The sequence below is a fragment of the Gavialis gangeticus genome, unplaced genomic scaffold (assembly GCF_001723915.1).
Source record: "Gavialis gangeticus isolate Ggan-Ray unplaced genomic scaffold, GavGan_comp1, whole genome shotgun sequence".
Taxonomy (NCBI): Eukaryota; Metazoa; Chordata; order Crocodylia; family Gavialidae; genus Gavialis; species Gavialis gangeticus.
The window spans coordinates 63,735,556-63,750,026 of record NW_017729032.1 but is presented as its reverse complement, the minus strand read 5'-3'; the positions used below and the strand labels follow the sequence as shown (position 1 = coordinate 63,750,026).

The window sequence follows — 14,471 nt, the reverse complement described above, 5'->3', positions numbered from 1 at the left end:
CTGGGCAATGTCTGTCATCACAGCTATTTTGTCAGTTTTGGGGACATTCTTATCTACTTCCATAATTGTATCAAGAGAAGTAGATAATTCATCTGATAAATGTTGTCCTCTGTGTTGAGGATCCAAAAGGTTTGCTGCCAGATGAACTGGATGAGAGTAAAACTCAGCTCTCTTAGTAAACATTTGTTTTACTACTACTACTTTTTTGGTTAGAGGTGAAGAAGGCAAAAGCTCAATTAGATTTTCATTCAGTTGTTTGAATATCTCTGGAATATTTGAAAGGCTTGGTGTATCTCGTTCAAATTTCTTGATAGCCACTGAAATTGGTAGTAGCTAATTGAATGCTCCTTGAACCCAGAACACATCGTTGGTGAGAATTTGCTTCCGAATGTTCATGGCAATAATCTGGGATACTGTGTTGTCTATTGAAACACACTGCAAACAGTTCTGCGTGTGCAGCAAACTATGTAAATACTTTGTAGCTGAGCCCCATCTAGTTTCTCCTGGCAATAAAAATGCACATTCCTTCCCCTGCTTCTCTGCAATTTCCCTTTCTGCAATTTCTTCAAAGTCTGATTAGCAACATGATGATTGTCAATACCTTTACAATCGCTTTCCAGTTTGCCAATATTGTCTTCATTGTATTCACACTTACTATGTCCTTTGCCAGAAGAGTCAACCCATGAGCAAGACAGCTACATACTATTAAATGAGGATACTTTGCCTTTAATATTTGTCATACAGCTTATGTTATTTGCATTATTGGTTACAATGGCTCATACCCTAGAGAGACCTGCACTTTCAATCTCTTCACTCAGTAATTTGGCTATGTAATCACCTGTATGCTGAGAAGAATTGGTAGCAATTGCTTTCAGAAATATTGGTTCAGGTGTTGCTAACATAATGTTCAATAAAAGTTTTCCTTGTATATCAGTCTCTCTCACATCGGAGTCAGTGAATCTGCTTGACCAATCCTTTGAATAACCATTGTTTGAACTCTGTCATACTCTCTGAGAAAATATGATGAGCAATAATGTGATATGATGGGCAAATTGATTTGTAATGTTCCTTCCAGTATTGATTTTCAGTAATGAAAAGAGGTGGACCACTTGCAAATATAGCTCAAGCTAATGTCTCATCTGCTTTTTCTTGATTTTCTTTTGACATTCTGTCCACAAAGCTTGATACAGAGCTTGACTGTCTTGAACAGCTACTCATGGTGGATCGCATATCTGGTGACAGTGATCTTGAAAGCAAGGATCCTGCTTCTTCTTCCCCCAGACCTGGCAGATTTAAATTTTCATTTGCCATTTTTTGCAAATCTGCTATTTCACTTGAGCTACCAAGTTCCTGCAACACAAGGGGGAAAAGATTTTTATTTTAGTCTATTCTAGTCTGGCTTCATCTGTCAGAAGGAGAAGCAGTAGGGGAGCTTGCTTTCAACCCCTGGCCAGAAAGAACACTCTACTGCTGAACTTGCTGCTCAGTTGCCCTGGGACTGCAGAGCCAAAGGGAAGTATAGTCTGGCCTCTGCCATCGGCCAGAGGACTAAGCTCACTCTGTTGGTTTTAAATAGTTAACTATTTATCTATTACGTAATTTAAAAAAAAATGTTGGTAAGCCTAAGCCACTTTGGGTGCTTAGGGCAAGCAGAAGAACAGGATACAAATATTTTAAAATAAATAAATAAATAAATAAATAAATATAGTCCAGAGTTGCATTAACAACTTTTAAAATTATCACGTTTTAAAACAATATAGATGCTACTCTATACTGTGTGTTGTTTAACATATCAAGTTGTTTACTTATGTAAGATTCCTGAAATTGACTTTTTCCTCAGATGATGTTGTTCCACCACTTTGTTTTATCAGCTTTCTGTATACGGCTTGTATTCTTTCAGGACAATTTCTATGTGTTATTAAATGCTTCTTCATTCTTGTTGCAGTGTTAGCATACTCATACCCGCAACATTTACATCTACCAACTTTCTTTCTTCCTTCAGTGGCTTGAAATTCACTATAATGATGCCAACACACTAGTTTTTTTCTGATTAGGCATTATTATAACTACTTCAAAGCAAAAGCACTAAAAATCTAACATATCATATGCAAACACTTCCAGCTTTCCCAACTCAAGAAAAGAAATGAGACACTGGCTCTGTGTTTGCTGAGCTGAAAGTGAAACAAAAAATTAATTACAGTTTTAGTTTTCCTTTTACTTGCAATCTGAGATGAAATAAGCATTTTAGCTTTGGTTTTGATTTGACCTGCACAGCCAATTAGGTGAATTCATAACTTGATTTTTGGTTTGGATTATATGCAAGTGTATTTACCCTCCTGCTTACAAATCACTAAAACATACATACACTCTCTCACACACTTCCTAGGGATTATCACCTGAAAAACAATAATTACAATTTTGAAGCTGCCAAGCTTGCCTAATATTGTATTGGCATCCATTCATTGTTACTAATGGATTTTATGAAACAATGAATTTTTAGTAATGAAAAGTTTCCCATGGAAAAATAAAGCACTGGAAAATACTCCAGAAAATTTTCTGCCACATACCTCTGCTGTTGGGCAGCAGCTCTGCCAAAAAGGATCTAGGGGTTACAGTGGACAATAAGCTAAAGATGAACCAGCAGCGTGCCCTTGTTGGCAACAAGGGCATACTGGGTTACATTGGTAGGAGTGTTGCTAGCCCATCAAGGGAAGTGATTATTTCCCTCTGTTCAGCACTGGTGAGGCCACATCTGGAGTGCTGTGTTCAGTTTTGGACACCCCACTACAGAAAGGATGTAGACAAATTGGATAGAGTCCAGCAGAAGACAGCAAAAATGGTGAGGGGGCTGGGACACATGAGTTACGACGAAAGGCAGAGGGAACTGGGTTTATTTAGTCTAGAGAAGAAGACAGAAGGAATTTAAAGCAGCCACCTTGAACTGCCTGAAGGGGGGTTCCACAGAGGATGGAGCTAGACTGTTCAGATAACAGAACAAGGAGCAATGGTCTCAAGCTGCAGCAAGGGAAATTCAGGTTAGACATTAGGAAGAATTTTCTCACCAAGATGGGTAGTAAAATACTGCAACAAGTTACCCAGAGAGGTTGTGGACTCTCCATCCTTGGAGGTTTTTAAGATCCAGCTAGACAAATCCTTGGCTGGGATGATCTAGTTGGGGATGGTTCTACTTTGAACAGACGGTTGGACTAGATGACCTCCTGAGGTTCTTCCCAACACTAATTTTCTATGATTTTATGTTCATTAAAAAGATTAATCTTACTTGAGGACTATAAACTGGGAATGCCTCTGAACAGGAGGAGGCTGGGAGCAATAAGATGAGATCATGGATGAACAGGGTCTGAAGAGAATACCTGTCTTATATAACAAAGGATTAAATGAAAATGGGTGCGCCTACATGAGAGCATGCATCAAACTAATGCACAGTAAAGTGTCACCATTTACATGTGTGTCAATTATTGCACATTAAATGTTTGACTTGTCATTTGTGAGTACCATAACATATAGGTACCAGAAAAACAGCACTTTAACTAACTCACCAAAGCACATGTGTAGATCCTGACCGGGAGCTATTTGCTCCCGATCAGCTCAGGCAGCAAGGGTCCACAACTGCTACCTGGCTAAGCCCTGATCTCCACAGGGCAGAGCGGGAGCTGTCCCAGCTCCAATGCAGCTCCTCCCAGCTGCAAGAATATCAGGGCAGGCCCCAAATCTCCAAGTGGCTGGGAGGGAACTCCAGGGGGTAAGGACATCTCACCCCACCCACCAGAGCCCAGGCCTGACTCCAGTGCCCCTGCCAGCCAGAGGCTGACACCTGGGGGATCCTAGAGCTCCCCCTGGCTGCTGCAGGGGGGGCAGAGCAGCACAGGAACCGCCCCTGACTGAATTGTTTCTGTCAGAAGCACATTTAGATGCATGCCCAGGCACAGTTTAATGTGCCTGAATTTTCAAAGCAGAAAATTCAGGTACTTTAACTGCATGTGTAGACATGCCCAGTGTGTAGTCCCTATAGTCCCCTAAGGTTTTCCCTGACTAGTACCTTCTTCCTAGTCTTGTAGATAGTTACCTTGGCTATGGGCAGGAGGAGGACCCAAAGGTCCTGGGGCTGGTGGGGCTAGATATGGCTTGTACATAAAGAGGTGTAGGGGAAAGTAACAAGTCAGAACTTCAAAAACCTTGAGAAGTCAGAAGGGATTCAGCCTGGTGCACTAAAGGTAAGCATGTACCAGGGTCTCCTCTGACTGTAGAAGGGAAAGATGTCAGGGAAGTCCATGAAGTATGCAGTGACAAAGGAGAAGAACGAAAATTAAATTATTAGAAAAAAAGGTGCCTGCTTAAAGTTAGTGTTGAACAAATTTGCAGGGAAAAATCTCATGCAATTCCTTTGGGTGATTAAAAGTTAAGGCACAAGGTAGAAAAAACTAAAGATATTATGCTCCAGACATCACATCAATACAAGAAAGCCAGAGAAGTAACCCAGCTCTGCTTCCAAAGACAAGCAGGAGAAGAAAATGACCTTCATCCCATAGGTAAGAGAGGCAGAAGCCACCCAGGCTATTTCAGAGAATAACCTTAGAACCTGAAGCTGGGGTAAAGAGAAAACGTTTGGAGGCAATAAGAAAATTCTCGTGAAGGGAAAATGAGAAACAATGGCTAGACTGAAGAAGCTAGCAAGACCGTTAGAATGGGCAAACTAGGGAAAGGCAAAGGCCTGGTGAAGGCAAAGCAAGCACGTAGAGATGGCCCATGATGATGCAGGTACTCCATCAGGGTAAAGAAATGGCAAGTACAAACAGAAGAACAAAACAAGCCAGACTCCAAGAGCTGCAGCTTGCACTTGCAGAGGGAGCTAGTCAAGGAAGTGACTATATAGCAAGTTAATTCAAATGGTACTTCAGGTCTTCTGAAACAACCTAGCGAAAGACTTTGTTCCACAGAAGGCCAGCTTCATGCTATTCATGAGTTGCTGCTAGAGGATCAGTACCAGAATCAAAGCCTTGTCACTACAATAAAGCAGGTGGAGAACAAAACAGTTAGAGCAGTTACTGCCAGCCTTTTTTGACAGGTGTACAAGTTAAGCCCTGCTTCCTCCAAAATGCTGCTCTGATCCCCATCCCCACTCCCTCAGCCTTACTCAACCGTTTGTATCTAGGAGCACTGGAATAGAGAGAGGGAGGCTTGAATCTGGCCCCGCAACTCCTGCAGGTTTATATGCTGAGCAAGGATCAAAAGCCCTGAATATGGCATTGGCTACAGCATGAAGGAAGGGTTAACAGGGACTTGGATCTATGGCTAGATGTTAAACAGCTCCAAGTAGCAATACACAGAAACTATGAAGAGATATAAAGACAGAGAAGAAAGTAAAGTGTAGTCCTAATACAGGTCCCTAAGCCTCTTCTCTACGGGACTATTTTATGCAAGGAAATTAGGAACCTAATCACAAGGGTGTAGAAAGAAACGCCAACAGCACTAATGCATGGCCCGTTTAAGGCTAGAAAATCCAATATACTTCCAGCACTATCTCCAACAGGGGCTGTAAGAGCTTTAAAGCCAAAGGTATATGCCAGTTGCAGTCAGGCTATTGAAGAATGAAGATCTCCTAAGCTGGAGAGGGTATGATGGACACCTCTCATTAGGAGCTACAGGTGGTGACCACAGGACTCTGGAGAGGCCCACAGAATGTCAGACTATAGAGGGGCTGGGGCTAATGGTAGGTGAGTAGTAATGAGATGGCTAAAAGGCCATGAATAGGATCCCTGATGATGGGAGATAGGAAGTCAGTCCAAAGAGTTTGTTAGTGGTTGCATCAGTGGAATGAGGCACAGCAGACAATCCCCATAACCAGCAAGGCCCAGAAGAGCAGAAGGAGCTTTGGACCACCTACACCAAACCCCAGCCAGCACAAAAGGTGCTTTGAGGACTGCCAGGAAGCACAGCAAAATTTCTGGCTGACAGTGATTGAAGACCATCATATCTTACACAAAGGGGAAAAATGTAAATTCAGGCTGAACTGGGGAGAAGTCTGAGGCCTTACTGCCACTTTCTTTGCAGTTGAGCACCAGTTGTGGGGAGGCCGGGAAGGTAATACAAACTTAACTTCCAGAATGAGGCAGACTATGCCTTTCATGAACAGGAAGAGAAATTAGGTGCGACAGTCCTCTAATCCCACACAATTACAGGATTTAAGGAACCTAAGGAAGGAGCCCGAAGTAATTAGGGCTCTGGGCACCCTAGCAATTATAAGTAAAACAAGCCATGAAAGGCAGGTAAGACAGAGACAGGACAAGTAACAGCTCTGGAGGGGGCTCCTAAGAACATGAGAGGCTACAGAGCAGTGGGTCAAAACAGCAGGTGAGGGAGATTACAGACAGGTGGGCTGGAACAACATGCCAGAGAGCCTTGGAAAGGACAAATAAGACCTACAGAGAGCCTGGCATGTTATGCAGAAATGAAAGAGTATGAGTGTGATACGGTTCATAGTTTGACAAGTGTTGAGTTGTGAAAACACAGTCAACCAGACTGTGACTTGATAGAGGTTGGCTGGGCCTAGATCACCATACCATTTCCCCATCCTAAATGAAAATAATACCAACTGCGACAAGGCTGACATTCAAGTTGCTGCAGATCATTTGTAGATTAAACAATACAAAAAAAGCATTGCAACATTGTGGATATAGAGTACTTTAGAAATGGCAAGGCTTGAGGGAGAAAAGGGACAGAGTAAAGGTAAGCTCAACTTTAGGGCACATAAAGCTGGACAAACACATTAAGAGGTCAAATTTACCCATGCTCCAAAGAAAACATTAGGTTCAATTTTCCTTCGACCACGGTATTTGTTAAAAGATGTGGGTTCAACTTCATGGGAGGAATAAATATCTAACACAAGCAACAAGCCATAGCAGGCTGCACCAAACTGAACGTTCTTTAGACTTTTTCTGGCCAGCGTCTGTCAAGTGAGCCTGATTAAGACTATTAGAAAAGGCATGAATTGTCATTTTTAATTAGTTCCGCTGACAGTTACTACACAAAAAGAAAATCACCATAAACCCAGCAAGAAAGTGCTTGGTTTCCTTTTTTTTAATTTTACCTCTAGCGACACTTTGAAGGAGCTCATATTCAGTGTTTGGCCTCAACCTTCTGTCACTCTACTTCAGGCCCTGGTTTAAGGCACTGTGCTTTACTGAAATCAGGGCCTTAAACTGAAGGCACATGACAAGGATAAAGAGTTAGCATTCATTTTCAGATGAAAACCCGATTTCATTTCATTTCAGGTGACTAAGTACATTTTATTGTATTATGTACAAAGTAGTAAAATATCTTTGAAATTTCTCTTGGGCATAATGATTTATATTCTTTCTGAATCAAAAAACCTAATTTAACTAAAACTGGAGTTTCGAAAACAATCTAAATTAAGAATGTTTTGTACTGAACTTGCTTAACTGGGGCCTCTTGTTCAATGTGCTCCATTTATTTCAAGATACTTTTACTGCAAATGTGTTCCTGAGGTACAGAGATAGTAATACATGGATGGGGGAGGAAAGGAAACAATTTACATCTTGAATTTTCAAATTTGGGCCGGCTTCTTATGGTATTCTTCCTCATCAAGGCACCTCCTTGACATACTAAGTTTCCTGCACCAACTTTGAGTGGCATGACTTCTGTGCAGCCTCAGTAACAAGTACCAGCCTTGGGAGAGGACAGAACATGGTTGCAGTGCACCATGATTATCATCAATTGGTCTCCATAGGGTTTACAATTTGTGAAGGTTCACTAAAATAGTAAATTTTAAAGTGGCAGTAGGCACTTAGACCTGGGGCCAAAGTCTCGCCTATTTTAGATTCGAGGCACTCCTCCATAAATTATTTAAATGGCGTGCTGCTCAATTCACAAAACTGATTTATTACAATGCTTACACCTCCTTGAAAGGGGCCAGGCAGGGAAAGTGTGTCCTTAATTTCAAGATTTTTTGGGCACTAGTTGATTTTTAGAGAGCCGTATCAGCCAATTCCAATCAGATTCCAATATGCAGCTGACAGCATGGAGAGCAGTGTCTGGCTGATAAGTTTGTTGTGGGGAAAGGAGTGACGGGGAGAAAAAGGGCATGGTGGGGCACACATCAATGACCCCGTGAGTGAAAGAGTGGGTCTGTGTCAGGGGCAGGTGCTGCACAGCTGGAGGTAGGGTGCAGGACAGAGCCACGAGCAGCTCATCCGGCAGGCATGGGGGCAGCTTCTGCTGCTGCATGCACCCCAGGAGGACATGGGGGGCATGTGCCCCCAAATCTGCATGGGGGAGAGGGCAGGCTGCTGCTGTGGGCTGGGGTGAAGCAGAGCTGTTCCCAGTGGGGCACTGACTGGGCTCCACTTGGGATGGACAGCAATGGTGCTGCAAGGAGAGCTACAGCCACCCCAAAATTTGCTGTAGCCCCCCCCCACCCATCACCTGCTCTGAGCGTAGCCCAGCCCAGGCCAGCCCCCTGCTAGAAAGAGCCCAGCACCACCGCAGCTGCCCTTGCCCCATACACAGATCTGGGGGCACACACCCTGCTTGCCCTCCTGGGGTGCATGCAGCAGCGAAAGCTGCCCCCCCTCCCCACGCTCCCCAGATGGGCCACTTGCAGCTCTGTCCTGCACCCCATGCTGCCCATACAGCACCTGCCTGAGCCCCAGCCCCATTCCCTCCCTCACCAATGAAGCCTTGATTTGTCCCCCCACCCCAGCCCCTTCCCTCACAACAGACTTACCAGCCAGACTCTGCTACTCTCCACGCTGTCGGGCTGCGCTCCTGGCTGTGCACATACAAAGGCATTTATCAGCAACATTACTGGCCACATCAGCCAAAAAGACCCAAATGCCAATACTGTCAATTTTTCTTCTATCAGTGCCAATCCGATATGGGACTGATGTATCAGTGCACCTCTAATGGTAACTGCTTATTTCAGTACAGCAAAGGAATTCTGGGTTTGAAAGCAAGGGTCACTTACCCTACAGTAATCTGTGGCTGGTGTGTTCTATACAGCTCCCTGAAACTGTCTATGTACCTTCTAGGCATGAAATCAAGTCCTTTTGAATAACAGTGCCCTCCTCCCACACCACTGACAGCTAGCTGCCTGCATTCACTCTGCTCTACCACATTTGCACTTCCCTTCTGCAGAGTCCTGACCCCTCCACAGCAAGAAAAGCACAGATGCTGCAGAGCAGACTACTCCACAGCACAGGGGAGTGCTGTACAAGGGATGGATAACATGGTGCAGTTCTCTGCCACTGACTCCTGTGCTGGATTGAACTGTGTTGAATTGGGCAAAAGGATGCCAGTCCTTATGTTAGCATAGTCTATACCTTGCATCAGATACCTGAAAATACACAAGGTTTGTCTCGCACCGAACAGCTATGGCCACTGACCGTATCAAACAAGTCCATGGTTGCCTGTTAGGAGTATTCTTGTGACCATCTGGTGTTCCTCAATAATTTCTTAATTAATCATCCCTATTCTCTTGTGGAATCTAAATAGAAAGGGAATAAATAATCTTATCACTCCCATCAAATGAGAAAACTATTTGCTAAACAAGACTTGGTTAGCTGTAACCCTGAACTGGAACAAGGGCAACAGATATGCTTTGTAGCCATGACAGCCTTACTATCCAGAGGTTCTTAAGGGTAAAAAACAACTTTTTATTCAATGCCATAAAGAATAAAGCACACAGGAACTAGTAAACAGGAGTCTCTCTCCCTTTTGAAGAGGGAATACCTTAAGGCAATATGACACTAAGGAAGGCACACTTGAGGAAAGCCTGAAAGAGGCATGAGGAAGTGGAGCAAGATCATATGCAGTTCTGAAGACAACAAATTAGTATCTTCCATTAGTCCGTAATTTACATATTAGTGTTTATTACTGCTCAGTAAAAGTGTTCTTATGAATATTTTGATGTAAAGTTTTATAAGACCTGCAAAATACTAATTAGTATACATCCCCACATACCTCACGTTAAGAAAGTAAGGAGGGAGAAAACTAACTTGAAAAGCAAAATAAAATTTACTCACAAAGCAAAACAAAGCTAACTAACTATGGACCACTCCAACCACTCATACATTGATACACTCTTGAAATTACCCTTGTGTCTTTGTGTTCAATAGTCTCATGCCTTTCTATTACCCTTTGCTTCAAAAACAGCAACAGTAGTAATCTTTGACTCAATGAGATGAAGTTTCTAGCAATGGAGCATTGATAGTCATCTTGCACCTGTTCAGACTAAGTTTCTTCCATTCTGCTGCCCAGGTGCCAACTGTATGGCTTCATGAGGCAGGGAAGCAGGATATTCTTGGGTACCCAAGAATCACAATTGTGGCTGCAAGCTTAGTGTGACTGGGGCCCAGTCTAGAAAAAATGCCTGTGGTTACAGCTTTCAGAACATTCTGTACTCCACAAGATGCATGTTCTCTGACCAAACAGCAGCATTATTGAAGTGTCCACTCATAGTTGCAATACCAAAGTAAAACTACCCCTTTCTTTACATATTCAGAAGCAACTTGTGCTCCAGAATAAGAATGGTTAAGTCAGAACCAGATTGTATTCTATTTTAACATCTCTCCCCACCCCCATTTAGGAAGTCCACTACATCAAAATCTTCTACTTCCTTTGCATTGTGCTGTCACAATCAACTGCAACATCCATTTAATGGCTTGCCCCACACAAAACTGGTTGCTCACTGACAAAATAATAATTCCGGAATTGCAAAATCCAACAGCACAACTGGCACCCACTTCTACACTGTCAAAACGGATCTCATTTTTGGTGTTTGTACTGGATGGTTGGAGCAAATTTGGCATGCAACTCTAAGAATATGACCTTCTACATTCAGAAGTTTGCTAGCTACTGCTGATCACCCCGTATTTGCGTTATGAGTTAGATCCATGGTTCTCAACCATTTTAGACTCAAAGCACCAACAGCCAGGTGCCACTTCTTGGCTTTCACTCTTCACAACAGGTCAGAGTGTTTTCTAAAGTATGGACTTCTGTTTGAAATATGTGGGCCTATCCTGTGATTGATGTGTAGGTGTTTGCACACCTAAAGGTGCTGAAAAATACCAGCACTTTTAGAAAGGTCTCATCACATCACCGTGGTTGAGAATCTAATCAGTTGTCATATGGAATTTAGACAGTATCCAACCTGAGTGGAACAAGCATGACGCATTGAGAATAACTGCAGCACTGACTGATTTTCATTTGCTCAATATACTCAAATACTCAATACTCAAATACTCAGTATTATTTTTAGTACTGCATGACCAGTTGCTATGGAGGTAACAGAGGTTCTTCAGATACAGAACAAACAGATGCTCTGTCAACCAAACAGATGCAAAAACGCTGCTAACCTGCTCATCATGTTAACAAGGTTATAGAGAAACTGAAAACTTGCACAAAGAACAGAGTATGGAATGTAATGGAGAAACTTGACATCAATTTCCCACAATGCTCTGAGAGAAGTGTGATATCCCACAAAGCATTATTCAGCTACCATAGGGAGCTTCACTGGATACTAGGCTGCCTGCTTATAATCTTACCAATCCAACTTGTTGTGTTAATTATGCCTTTGCCAGGAGAGCATGTCAAAGATGCAGGTTGGATATGCTCTCTGACAGCACAGCACTGTAAGCATTTTTGCTTGCAAGCACCTGATATCAGTAAAACTCTTTATTACAGTCCTTAATCGTACTATGAACTCACATGAATTTGCAGATAGCCTGGAATTAAGTTCTGTACAGGAGTAATTCACTTATTTCCATGAGAGCTCCAGTGACTGACAATTTGATATCAATGTTAAATAATTAACTTCAGATCATTTCCACAAAGAAAGCAAGCCAACATGCTTATTCACTGTTACATACAATGAGAGCCATGACCACATACTTATGGCTTACCAACATTGGAAAATGCAACGTTAACTTGTTTCTTTCTGACAAAGCAATGCTAAACAAAGTTTTGCCTTTCAGGACAAAGTCATGACAAAGAGAAACCACTATCTTTTTAAATAATGGCAAAACAGAAAATCTAATAGCTGCTGATAAAACACAAGTAGATCCAATTACCTTCCGCAATTCAATTGTCACTTCATTTCGGTGTCTTCTCATAGTCTGCAAAAACAAACAAACAAAAGATTTTTATGTAAGAGCATACAAAGACCTGTAAGCTTTAGTACTCTTCCAAGTCATTCACAGAATAATGCAATGCAAAAAAAAAAAAGTTTAGCGTCCATCTTATGTAGGATAAGAGGAACTACTTTTAAAGCATAATTCTGGGAAATTACTTCGTGAAAGAAAAGAGCTGCACCTCACAAATATGGTAAAGCTTCACTACGAACTGGGACAATAAAGTATACTAAAAAGTAAAAAAAGCATAAAACAGTTCCATACAGCACTCCCTTCTGGAATATCACAAGATATTACAATATCACTCTTCTTGGTCTTGCTAAATATTTACATGCAGCCACTAAGTGAAACAGTAACTTCAAACATTCAAAATTTAACCATAATATACATCTTAGTGTGTACATGCACACACTATCCTTCACAGCATATTACACAATTATCACCCATCTTCCCACTATCTGGCCAAAACTAGCATGTGAAATGAGAACAGTTTGCTGAACTTAATCCTAGCAAAACTGAGACGCTGATTATAGGCAGGGGGAATCACTCTGAAGAGCTTACACCACCCTGGTACTGTCTCCACAGTCAGAGACACATCCAAGGTGTCAAGAGACTGCAGTCTAGGGGTCCTACAGCATTCTTCATCGACACTGGGCCCTCACATAGTAGGATGCATTTCTTACAGGTGCTACTATCACCAACTGGCTAGATCACAATCCCATTCTTCCTACTCTCAGCCATTAGTGCCTCTAGTGCCCTCTGTCTGGATTATCACAGCACAATTTGAGGATTAAAAAACAAATCTTGAAAACCAGTAACTGATGCAGCATGCCATCTCAGTGACATGAGGAGATCAAGGCACAAAATTCCCTATGCTTTGCTTATGACATTTACTCCCGACTATGTCAGGTTTGCGTCCTCAATCCTTGCCCTCGAGGCTAAATAGAGTCTCAGGCAACACAACCTAAAATACTGTATTTTCTCACATACCATATGCCACCAAGTAAGATACACATCTTGTTTTTAGAAGGCAGAATAAACAAGCAAAAACAACAAACAAGAAAACCAAAGAAGTTTTTCCTTGAAAGTGCTGATAAGTATTTTTGTAGGGAAAAGAGCCACAGGTAGCTGCAGGAAGGGCAGAGCAAAAACCTACGGCTGCTGTTAGCCCCCTTGTTGCAGGACATGGTGGGTGATGGTTGCCCACTAGGTTCAAGAAGAGGGGACGGGCAGTTTGGCTCCAATAGATCTGACCCTCAACTGACTTGGCAGCAACTTCCAGCCAAGTTAAACTACCTGGCTCCTCTACTGAAGTCAGGCAGGCAGCCAGCAGCATCTGATTAGTTAGCTGACAGCCCACCCAGCTCAAGAGAAGAGGCCAAGTAGGATCAGGCCCCCAGCTAATGCAGAAGGTGCTGCTGGCTGTCCACTAGGCTTGAAAAGAGGGGACAAGAAGTCCAGCTCAGCCAGAAGCATTTTTCAAGTCAACTGAGGCCCCAATCCTGCTACAGCTGAACTGCCCAGCTCCTCTTCTTGAACCAGGTAGATCTTCTGGTGATTCTACAGGCACTGCTAGCTGTCCACCTGGCTTCAAAAGAGTTGGGCAGCTCTGCTCCTCCATGAGTGAACCCAGATTCCTTGTTTAAATCACACACCTCAATTACTAGAGAAAGGTTCCGCTATATGGGAGTAAATGTGGTACCACCTCAACCACCGCAGTCCATGTAATTATCTACAAGAGTGCAGCTCATGCACAAAACATAAAAGCTTTCTTGGTATTAGCCTCAAACTAACTCACAATAACTCAACAAACCTCACCATTTTCTGGTACAACAGAAACAACACTTTACCATAAAGCATCTTCCCTACTTGCTGCTCTCCCTGTGCCATGCTATGACAGCTGCTGGCAGTAGTGGTGCTCAACTTACAGCCCCCTCATTACAGATAAAGACTAGAAACAGACAATCTTTGCTAGAGGTCCAAGATATTGGACTTTGTTCCCTATCTGCTGCAAGAGAATCTTGTTCTGATGACCTTGCGAGCATGCTTCAAAAGACATCTGTCTGACAGCACTCAAGAATAAAAGCAGAGAGATGGTTAGCTATGCTAGGCTGAAGACAAACAGAAAGTAGGGCTGGGTGCCATTTACAAAAGCTTGACTTTCTGAACCAGTTAGTCTCCAAGGCTAGGTACAGACATTCAAAAAGCCGAAGGCGGAAATCTAAGTTATGTGGTTTTCTGAAAGCAGTATGGTTTAGATCAAAATCAAGCGGAACACTCTGGGGGGGGGGGGGGGGGGGGGGGGGG

General features: G+C 42.7%; 1 protein-coding gene across 1 annotated transcript in view; it reads right to left on the bottom strand.

The window, feature by feature from the left end:
- Positions 1-14,471, bottom strand: part of KPNA3 (karyopherin subunit alpha 3) — a 130,258-nt gene that overhangs the window by 57,583 nt on the left and 58,204 nt on the right. Inside the window, exon 3 of the mRNA XM_019524582.1 lies at positions 12,105-12,149. Within this exon, the coding sequence (XP_019380127.1) occupies positions 12,105-12,146 (42 nt within the window). The 5' untranslated portion in view covers positions 12,147-12,149. The remainder of the gene's footprint in view (positions 1-12,104; positions 12,150-14,471) is intronic.